The sequence below is a fragment of the Hippocampus zosterae genome, chromosome 20, assembly GCF_025434085.1.
Source record: "Hippocampus zosterae strain Florida chromosome 20, ASM2543408v3, whole genome shotgun sequence".
Classification (NCBI taxonomy): Eukaryota; Metazoa; Chordata; class Actinopteri; order Syngnathiformes; family Syngnathidae; genus Hippocampus; species Hippocampus zosterae.
In genome coordinates this window covers 12,593,187-12,604,820 of record NC_067470.1, presented here as the reverse complement: position 1 = coordinate 12,604,820, position 11,634 = coordinate 12,593,187, and the positions used below count along the sequence as shown (strand labels likewise).

The 11,634-nt window shown below is 43.5% G+C and overlaps 1 protein-coding gene across 1 annotated transcript; it reads left to right on the top strand.

Annotated features, from left to right (window-relative positions):
• The first annotated feature begins 116 nt into the window (after positions 1–116).
• On the top strand, positions 117–11,391 carry fam162a (family with sequence similarity 162 member A). Its single transcript, XM_052054315.1, has 5 exons — positions 117–270; positions 852–953; positions 1,045–1,159; positions 10,612–10,720; positions 11,209–11,391. Exons 1-5 carry the CDS (start codon positions 228–230, stop codon positions 11,314–11,316), a joined length of 477 nt encoding a protein of 158 aa, XP_051910275.1. The 5' UTR covers positions 117–227; the 3' UTR covers positions 11,317–11,391.
• Positions 11,392–11,634: the final 243 nt, after the last annotated feature.

Sequence of the window (11,634 nt, the reverse complement as noted above, 5' to 3'; positions counted from 1 at the left end):
ATTAGAATCAAATATTTGATTCAAAATATTTTATTTGTGCTGTCAGTAGAAAAACTTACCCTGTTAAGTTTAATCGAATAGTTTGTTGTTTTTTTTTTCCATCAGGCAAAAAACACGGACAAGTATAAAAGGGTGGTCCTTTGTCACACAAGGCTACTTGACTTTCATTAGCGGACGGCTGGCCGTGTTTACCTGCACGTACAACCAAACACAGGCGTACAAACAATATGAATTTCGTGAGATCCCGACTTTCAGTCACAAAGCTTTTGGGTTTGTATGAATTTAAATGTGATTTTTCATCGACACGTTTGGCTAAAGAGTGTATATTTTACGGCCCGCTTTCGTTTAAGTGTTGTAACTTCCTGGTCGAGTAATGTAGAATAACAGTCCTACTTACGCTTGATATTTTGGCCATTTGTTTACTTTACATTCAAATAGAAAAATATTAATGTGAAAATAAATAGCACGTTTTAAATATAATTCTACACAAAAAATAAAAATTTTAACAATAAAAATACAATAATCATTCCTGAAATATTTATTGACATGCGCAGATAAATCTTAAACTATACTCCCAGTCTGCTGAAATGGTGTCAAGCTACGGTAATTTACCTTATTAATTGTTCTAGTTATCGAAGCGATCAAAGCATACCTCATTTTTTTGGACCCATTTACACAGTACATTTACTGTGTACTGCAGGTTTGTGTGAACAGGTGCTTGTTTTTGACATTCTCACCCCAACTTAGTGTACAGAGCACAAACCTGGACACAACATTGTTGTATGGCCAATAAACGGATAGTACAGTGGATTTCTTCTATGGTTAAAATTCCAAATCATTTTTCTTCACAGGTCAGAGGTGCAGAGTGGTTACGGAAGCATGGAGCCACAGAGTGATGTGCAATAAACCGCAGGAGGTCAAAGCAGAGCTTCCCACTGCAGCTCCAGCAGAACGTAACATTAAGATGCTGATGAGTACATGCAGTCGCACACACACACACACACGCACACGCACAAAATAAAATATGACGTGGTCTTTTGGCAGACTCCCCTCGTCTTGGCTTCAAGATCCCTGGTTACAGACCCTCTGAGATGGATAAGAAGATGCTGCTCTGGTCAGGACGCTACAAGACAGCGGACCAGATCCCAGAGATGGTCTCGTAAGTGGACTCATTCTGTTTATCTGTGTTTTGTCAACGAGTCGCATCACAGGATGGGGGTGGGGGGCTCTTTTCATGGTAATTGCACTGCTTCCAGACAGGAGGGTGGAAATGCTCTTATGATACGTTTCAGTGTAGTGGCATAGGTTTTGTTCTCCCCACTATCCCAGCAGAACGATAGAGTCCCCATGGGGGACCCTCCAAGGACTCCAAAAGGGTGGGTCTTCTGACCTGCTGTTTGGTGCATTGCCACAACCAATAGTCAGGATTTGTCCCCCAGGTCTGCAGTCCAGAAGAAATATTCTTTTTTTTTTTCCTCTCCTTTTCTTTAAGACCTTTTCTCCAATGGCTTATTACGATTACCAAGAGAGAGAAAAGACACAGATTTACATCAGTAGCAACTGGTGAGTGCAAGGAAGGCCCAGTCAACGTGACGTCGAATTCGTTTTTAGCATCGCGCTTTGTGTTAAAATTAACCAGGTGCATTATTTTTACTGAGAACACCAGATACTGTGGTACCTCTATTTCCGAACATCTCTTCATATGAAATTTTCAAGTTACAAAACGCCTCAACAGGAAAATATTGCCTCTTGTTATGAAATACATTTCAAGATACCAAAGGTAAAAATACCGAATGGGCTGTTAATCGCAGCTCCGAGTTTACTGAATGCAACATACTTATAGCTGCTCTGCCTGGCATCCCATTGGCTAAGAAAGACTTCTAACATATGTGTCTATGTGTGTAGACAGATATGTCGATGCAGCGTCCTCGTCATTCGCCTCTCGGGCCATGAGGTGTTCCGATAGTTTTACGTAAATGTCAATCCCCAGAAAAAGTGTTGACCAGTCCAGCAATCGCTCACTATTATGATGTTAGCCTTGGAATTTTCAAAAGATTAAAAGCAGACAAAAGCAAACGTCCTTGGCTCCGTTTTTTTAACCAAACGTCAGGAAAAAAAACACTTCTGAGAGAAAACATGGAGTAAAGAGGGCAATAAATGATGAGGATGCAGTTAAATGACCATCATTTATATTCTTTATTCTTTGCTTTTTTTACATGATGCACAACTCTCATTTATTGGGCAAAAATCTTTTTGTAACGTGTATTTGTTTCATATTTTGTTGCATTTTTATGCTTTAGGAAACATTACGTCTGAATTTTGGGGGGCTTGGAAGGAATTAGCGGATTTACATGGAAAACGCGTCTCGGCTTACATTTTCTCGTTAAGAACCAATTAATTTTCCAAGTAGAGGTACCCCTGTAGTCATCAAATATCGCTCCATTCTCCCATCAGTACCTCGCAATGGGTCGCAGGAGTTGGACTTGAACTCGAGTCACTCGTCACATAGTAGCCAAAGCACGGACCCACGTATCGCAATGCCCTAATTTGCGTTTAAAGATGACACAGTTGCCGATCCTCTTCAGTTGTGTTATTCCCAGTAACACGAACAGAATGCACAATCATTCAGGAGCTGCTATTGGCCACAGTTGACATCCTGTCACCCCACACACAGACTCCTGCTTCAGCTAACCTTTCAAACTTAACACAGCACTCCCACCATTTCATCTGCAATGTTCCTTTGATCCTCCTTCCATCTCAAAGCTGTCCGACGCACAATTTATAACCAGGCGAACGAGCAACTTTTAACACAACGATTTACAAGCATGCTGAGACGTATTTCGCTTCACCGTTTGTGACAATATTGACAGACAATGTTGCTTTCTCACTGTAGCATGAAGTGAAGCCAGTGGCGGCCATCTTACATGGCCACTCGCTATGTGACTTCATGGTCAATAGAAACGGTGAAATTTGTTGCTTCTCCCAGCCTTATTGGTACAGATGAATGCAAAATATGCAGTGATAATGTTATGGTTTACCCCCAGCGAGTCCCAAAGACACGCTGATCAGAAAAGTATGAATCTCATTATGCATTTAGAGAGTCCCAAATTTCAAATTCTGAAATGGTCAACTTATTCAATTGCATCTGATAACACAAACATATACATAAAATTATTTTAAAAAATGCTGCAAAAATTTAAATAATTCAAGCATATAATATTTGCTGCAAAATAATTTATTTCATTTATTTATTATTATATATTATTTCATCCCATGTTTCAGTCTTTGAGTTCATAAATTCTTCTCTTTACTCTGCTTCCAATGATGCAAGGCTTTCTCAAAGTAAACTTATTATTCGCAACACTTGTTTTAACGTTACACAACTTACACAATCGTCTGCTTTCCGCGTGGTGAAGGCCGATCTCACCAATCTCATCACGCGAGATCAAAACAACAATGGCGGCGATTGTCAAACTCCGATCGTTGCGGGGAAAAAAGATGTACTGTAGCAGGCCTGAGGATTTCGGAAGTTCGCAGAAACCGTTTTTCGGTTCCGTCGCGTTACCCAATGGGAAAACACGGTAACTAATTTTGGGTTCCGTAAACGTTCATCATGGGAACCCATTTTTCTATTTTGACTGATATTCATTATCAAGAATTCTGATGCTCAAAAGTATAATGTTTCAAGGGTCAATGTTTGAAAACTATGCATGAACAGTGAACATTTCATCAGTAGCTGTGTACTCCAGGTTTATTCAATAAAATAAATGGATCATATGGCATCAGTCATTCATCTTCCGAGCCACTTGATCCTCACTAGGGTCGCGGGGGGTGTTGGAGCCTATCCCAGCTGTCTTCGGGCAGTAGGCGGGGGACACCCTGAATCGGTTGCCAGCCAATCACAGGGCACACAGAGACGAACAACAATACACGCTCACACTGACACCTAGGGACAATTTAGAGTGTTCAGTCAGCCTGCCACACACGTTTTTGGAATGTGGGAGGAAACAGGAGCACCCGGAGAAAACCCACTCAGGCAGGAGAACATGCAAACTCCACACAGGGAGGTCGGAGCTGGAATTGAACCCAGTACCTCTGCACTGTGAAGCCGACGTGCTAACCACTGGACTACCGGGCAGCCCCATATGGCATCATGAATACAGCATAACACAAAATCAGAGTATTTTTTTCCAGTCTCACACTGCAAAGATTAATTGACTGGTAATTATTAATACAGGTAAGTATTGATGTGGCTTGACATCTTCCAAAACGATGCACATGGAATCTACTATCAATTTGACGAAGGAATCCAACACAAGTCATCATTTGTTCTACCAACAGTTAACATTAGCATTACTACACCTTGTGACGAATGTTTTTTCATAAAGTTACCATGCTACAACCAGTAAATTATAGAATAACCAATACTGTTTCATAATATTTTTCACAGCGAATAGCCTACAAATCTAATAACCAATTTGCCTCGTAATCGTGCCTCGCGTCGTATTTCGCTCTCGCGTTCTGTGCATACTTCACAGGTGAGTTTAGTGATACGCCCTATGGACGATTCATCTGAAAAATCAGACAAGCATTCCCATTTCTTAAATATCGTAATTGGTAGACCTTGGTGAGTTTTTTTCGCCGCCATCTCAAACCTTCATCCGCGCGATTCCTCAGTTTGCGGACTAAAATAGCAACCTGCAAGTGCACATAACGTTATCTGTTCCGCCCCCACCCCAACACTGAAAACAAAACGAAAGTAATTAGAAGAAACACACTCACACATCACACCACAAACACACAAACAGGCACAGTGAAATTGTGTTGATTACACAGGAGAGATTCGATCGTGTACAGTCAACTTGGGTGCGGTGACTTTATGGGAAATTATTTTTCGGTAGTGTCAAAATGATGCCAAAGAAACTATCGTTACCGTGAAATCCTCAGTCCTGCCGTAGTTTTTTTTTGTTTTGTTTTGACTGAGAAATTTCCTTGCGTACCAAAAATGCACATTATTTGGAACTGCGTCCCACGGGAAATGTATGAGTCTCGGACGCGGACGCAGAGGTAACGGGATGGCTGAGTGCATGAACCGCAATCGTATTAAACATAGTGTGTGGGTGTGACCATCAGTAACATAAACTGGAAAAACAAAGTGAAAGTCTGAACAAAAATGCTCCCCAAAAGATAATCATAGTCAGCGGATTACAAGATGTAATTCGTGAAATTTGCAGCCAAAGTGCAGGTTATTAGTGGAAGAGCTGCGATTTATGATATAATACAAATACCTGTTATTTTCAGCACTATAAGGCACACCTAAAAACATTTTCCCAAAAGCAGACAATGCACCGATAATCCGGTGTACCTAATATGTGGTGCCCCAGTGACTTTATATTCCCCATTGAGCGGTCCGATGCCATCTAGTGGTGATTATTAGCAGGAACCAATGTAACCTATAAAGGTTCTGCCCGACACTAATTGACCTGCAACTACTTCGTGAGCTCTGCGTAGCTATTATGAAACAAAGATATTACCAAAAGCATCGTTAACTACTGACTAAACAAATTGAGGAGATAGCAAGACATCGAAGGATACATCGCCGCTTTTGGATGTGAGCCCATGAAATTTCTGTGCCTTTTTGTTGAATCGGTTGTCTTCATAATTTTTGTCTTTCATTTATTGTTTTGTAATGCCATTTGAATTTGTTTCATGTCCGTGTTTGTGACTACAGTGCACTCCGCTCAATAGAACACCATTGGGCCGAAGCGCTTCTGTTCTACTAAGCGGGGTTTCTATTAACCGGAGACACTTTATTAGGTACACCTTCAGACACGTCGACGACCAAGTTATGCACGCAGAAAAACCCCTGCTGACGAGTTAGAAGAGATATTTCGACTGTGGACGTCCATATCTTTAATCAAACAACAAAACAACAACTTTAATCAACTTCAGTCAAACATCTCAAATCACGAGAAAAATTTCGTTACTTTTGTCTGGAAACAGGAGTCCGTAGTTTTGCGGTTGACTTCCCTCTCAATGCGCTGGATAAGAGGGAAGTCCTGGAAACCGCGGGCGTACCTTCTGAGAATCCGGCAATGCATCGTATCGTCTGAGTATGTCCTTCTTATCCGCAGGTGATAGCCCTCGTCTCTTGAATGAAGTTGAAGCCATTGTGACGTGCGTGTGTCTATGTGTGGAGTGACGTGTGCTACCTGTAACTGTATACGGCTAGAACTATCGCGTTTTCTCGCGATAGTGGTACAGTATCGCGATAGCTACACTTCGTCTCTCTCTCGTCTCTTGAATGAAGTTGAAGCCATTGTGACGTGCGTGTGTCTATGTGTGGAGTGACGCGTGCTACCTGTTACTGTATACGGCTAGAACTACCGCGTTTTCTCGCGATAGTGGTACAGTATCGCGATAGCTACACTTCGTCTCTCTCTCGTCTCTTGAATGAAGTTGAAGCCATTGTGACGTGCGTGTGTCTATGTGTGGAGTGACGCGTGCTACCTGTTACTGTATACGGCTAGAACTACCGCGTTTTCTCGCGATAGTGGTGCAGTATCGCGATAGCTACACTTCGAAAACCACTAGTTTACAATGTTCATTGCTTACGGCCTGTTCTATTAAGCGGAGATCTGTTCTACTAAGCGGAGTATCTTTATAGGAAATTGCATTAGGCAAATCCGTTCCAGAGCCTTTTGCTCTATTAAGCGGATTACTCTATTAACCGGTGTTCTATTAAGCGGAGTGCACTGTACCTCTAATGGCTTTGTTACAGGTGGAGCAGTTGTGAAAGCCCTATATAACTAAAGCTATATTGTAGTGTATTCCTTTAGTGTAGCTCCCTCTAGTGGATGCATAGCACAACTGCATCCATTATTGTAGTTTCTATGAGCCATATAACGCAGTGCACCCTGTATATGAAAACCGTTTTAAAATGGGCCATTCATTGAACGCACACCTTATAATACGGAGTGCCGTGTGTGTGTGTGACACACACGCACACACTATGGAGAAGACAAAAACAAATTTATCACACGTGTGTGTACGTCTCAGGCCGAGCCAAATTATGAAAAAAACAAAAACTGACTTGTCGTCCAAAAAATGCGCTATCCAGTAATCCCTCGTTTATCGCGGTTAATGGGGATCAAAACCCCCTGCGATAAACAAAAATCCGTGAAGTAGCGTCCAATTAACATAAACGGGTAAAAAAAATACGTTTTTTTTAAAGTCCGCCAACAGTCCGCGAGAAGCTGCAAAACAACAGCGAGTCACATAGAGCAACATATACAGTACTGTACTCCATGTATATGTAAACAATATATATATATATATATATATATATATAATATTGTTTACATATACATATATAGGCGGCCCGGTAGTCCAGTGGTTAGCACGTCGGCTTCACAGTGCAGAGGTACCGGGTTCGATTCCAGCTCCGGCCTCCCTGTGTGGAGTTTGCATGTTCTCCCCGGGCCTGAGTGGGTTTTCTCCGGGTGCTCCGGTTTCCTCCCACATTCCAAAAACATGCATGGCAGGCTGATTGGACGCTCTAAATTGTCCCTAGGTGTGAGTGTGAGCGTGCATGGTTGTTCGTTTCTGTGTGCCCTGCGATTGGCTGGCAACCGATTCAGGGTGTCCCCCGCCTACTGCCCGAAGACAGCTGGGATAGGCTCCAGCACCCCCCGCGACCCTAGTGAGGATCAAGCGGCTCGGAAGATGAATGAATGAATATATATATATATATATATATATATATATATATATATATATATATATAGCGGCTGGATAGCTCAGTTGGTAAGGCATCGGTATGGCATATGGGAGACGGTGGTTTTCGAATCCCGCTTGGGGCAAAAATGAGCACATAACACCATCCAGTGTGGGTCCTTGGGCAAGATCCTTCACGCGAATGCCATCCTCATACAATGATGAGAGACAATAAAACAAATGAAATGCCGTCTCAGACGTCGCCCGGCCAAACAAGGTCTGCATCAGGTGCTGGGGAACCAGAGCACCTTGATGAAAATTGGGCTACTGGAACAAAGCGGAGATGGGCGAGATGCGATAACATGGCTCTGTTGGAATGCTACTACTCAAGCAACCCTAGTCAGAGGGGTTACATGCAGAGAATGTGGGCTAAATGGTTACTTCGAAACCCACAGTCACGGTTGACCACGAAACAACTAGTAGCTCAGTGTTCCAACATCCACAAACGGCAACTGCTGTCACAACTTGAGATTGATGAGGTACAACGCAGGTTCCATGGTGAAGGGCCCCAGGCTGCCAGATCAGAGGAGGAGGTCATACAAGAGATTGGGAGGGAAGCCCCAATGAATGCAGATGATGAGATTGGGTGGCCACCCCCAATGAATGAAATGCTGAGCGAGGCAGCAACTGGCCTGAAAGCCAAGATCATGGCGAGAATGAAAGCTGGGCAACCTAGAATCCGATTACAACGGCTATGTGAAGTACCATCTGAAAGTCTCATGGAAAGTGTGAATGCAGCACTGAGGGCGATCCCTACCGTAACGATCACAGAAACCAATGAGCTGATATACACTTCAGCATCAGTGATCCTGGAGACTCTGGGCTATAAGAGCAACCATGGAAGCCATGAGATACGTTACCCACCATGGAAAAGACGGTTGGAGGCTAAGTCGCCTAAAGTGGTACACGAAAGAGAATGAGGCCAGACGAATAAACAGGCTGTTCGCAACACAACCTGCGAAAGTGTATGCTCAGTGACAGGGTCCTAACAACAGAGCTGACCCACCAAGACTGGAAACTGAAAGGCATATGGGAGAAGGAGGTTGCACATAACAGCAATGCACAATGGCTGGTGACCCTGAGAGAGGAGCACAGCAACCTCCCTGAACAGAACCCAGTTACCATAACAGTGGCAGACATGCAGGAAAGAGTCTCAGATATGAAGAACTGGACAGCACCAGGCCCGGATATGGTCCACACCTACTGGCTAAAGAAACTCACAGCACTCCATGAGCGCCTAGCAGTACAAATGAACCAGCTGCTGAGGGATGGGACTCACCCAGAATGGCTAACCGAAGGGCGAACGATCCTGATCATGAAGGATCCCTCGAAGGGTGCAGCCTCATCCAACTATCGGCCAATAACCTGTCTCTCCACAACATGGAAGCTCATGTCAGGCATCATTGCGGCTAAGATAAGTGAACACATGGATCAATACATGAACGAAGCACAGAAGGGCATTGGTTGAGGTACCAGAGGAGCCAAACATCAGCTCCTGGTTGACAGAACGGTCGCACAAGACTGCAGGGCCCGACGTACCAACCTGTGCACAGCTTGGAATTATTACAAGAAAGCCTATGTCTCGATACCACATACATGGATCACTGAATGCTTGGAGTTGTATAAGGTGAACAGGACCCTAAGAGCCTTTGTTGCGAACTCGATGAGGATGTGGAAAACCACACTTGAAGCCAATAACAAGCCACTTACCCAAGTGTCCATCAAATGTGGCATATACCAAGGTGATGCACTCTCCCCACTGCTGTTCTGCATTGGACTGAACCCCCTAAGCCAAGTAATCACCAAGACAGGCTATGGATACCGCCTCAGAAATGGAGCTACAATCAGTCACCTCCTCTACATGGATGACATAAAGCTGTATGCTAAGAGCGAAAGGGACATAGATTCCCTGACCCACACAACCAGGATCTACAGCAGCGACATCGGGATGTCATTCGGGCTTGAGAAATGTAGTCGGATGGTGACTAAGAGAGGAAAGGTAGTCCGCACTGAAGGGGTCTCACTCCCTGAAGGAACAATAGCAGACATTGAGGATAGTTACAAGTACCTCGGTATACCACAAGCCAATGGCAACCTCGAACTGGCAACAAGGAAAGCGGCTACGGCCAAATACCTCCAGCGAGTGAGGCAAGTCCTAAGAAGCCAGCTCAATGGCAAGAATAAGACCCGGGCAATAAACAGCTATGCCCTGCCAGTGATCAGCTACCCTGCTTGAATAATAAGGTGGCCAAAGGAAGAGATTCAGACCACGGACGTTAAGACCCGAAAGCTCGTAACCATGCATGGAGGGTTCCATCCCAAATCCAGCACCCTGGGACTGTACGCAAGCCGAAAGGAAGGAGGCCGGGGACTATTGAGTGTGAGAGCCACTGTCCAGGATGAAACATCCAAGCTCCATGAATACATCAAGGAGAAGGCTCCAACGGATGACGTACTCAGAGAATGTCTCAGACAATGGGGAACAGAAGATGAGGCGCTGGAAGAGGGACCATCATGGGAGGACAAGCCCCTACACGGGATGTACCACCGGACCATAACTGAAGTGGCTGATCTCAAGAAGTCTTATCAGTGGCTAGAGAGGGCTGGCCTGAAGGACAGCACAGAGGCACTCATCCTGGCTGCTCAGGAGCAGACCTTGAGCACCAGAGCTATATGTATATATATTTATTTATTTTTTAAATAAAATAAATAATGTTTGAAAAAATACGCAATGCATTGAACCCACGATAAACGAACCGCGAAGTAGCGAGGGATCACTGTACGACCGGGCCTGTCTGCCATAAACTTGTTCCATATTGTGTGTCCTTGCCCCAGATATGAAATGCTCGACGCTGCCAGAAACAAAGTACGAGTGAAAGCCTGCTACGTGATGATGGTGGTCACAATCGGTGCCTGCTTGTTGATGGTCGTCCTGGGCAAACGGGTGAATTGTTTTTTTGTTTTTGTTTTTTCATGTTGGGTGGGTGGGAAGGAATTGTGCTCCAAATACAGTGGAACATCTTCACGTTAGTCAAAGTTTGAATTTAGCTAAATGTCCCATGAGCTTAATTGACAAACCTTGGTGGCTTTGGTTTAGATAATCCGTGACTGCTGTTGTGCACTTGATATTAGTCATTTGGATGGCTTTGTTCGCTTTTATGAGCACCGTTACCAGTTTGATTGTGGTAGGTTTGCACTTTTTTTTAACATGTTGTAGCCATAAATGTCTAAGTGAATGATGATTTGCTGATATATATAAATTTCATTGGTTTGAAGATTTAAAAAAAAAAAATCTTTGTATTTAGTTAAATAGAAGTTGAACATGATTTGCATATCATTGCATTCTGTTTTATTTGTTTAACATGATGACCCAACCTTATGTTGGTGCTTGTACCGTATTGTACTAGAAAGTCTTTGATTCGTTTATTTTAGGCTGCTGGCAGGAATGAGTCCCTGACTGGTCAGAACATGGAGAGGAAGGCCAAATGGAGGGAGGAAGTCCAGAGAGAGCAGGAAACCACCATCGCTAAGACTCAGTGACGCAGAGACCGACAGTGTACCTGCAGGAGAGTCCTCTCTTCCCCCAATAAATTGGAGCGCTACAGTGGCACCCGACTCAATTGTATATGTCTATCGTTAAACATATTCAAAGTGAATGGGACATATTGTGTGGGAAACATATAAAATGCCATTTTCACAAATAGCGGCCAGGCGAGCCATTTGCATAACCACAGATGGGAAGAGGTACTGACACATTTTCGTCTAATAAACTGGTAGATAAAATATATATATTATACATTTTGCAGCATCCCCAATTGTAAAAAGCCTTTTTTCTAATAAAATCGGGATGAAAAAAAT

What these genes read in the sequence shown, in the direction of transcription:
- fam162a (XM_052054315.1), top strand. Translation starts at nt 228, where the DNA reads ATGAATTTCGTGAGATCCCGACTTTCAGTCACAAAGCTTTTGG. An exon ending in TTCAGTCACAAAGCTTTTGG is followed by an intron (nt 271 to 851) that starts GTTTGTATGAAT and finishes TTTTCTTCACAG; the next exon opens with GTCAGAGGTGCAGAGTGGTT. An exon ending in CAGATCCCAGAGATGGTCTC is followed by an intron (nt 1,160 to 10,611) that starts GTAAGTGGACTC and finishes TCCTTGCCCCAG; the next exon opens with ATATGAAATGCTCGACGCTG.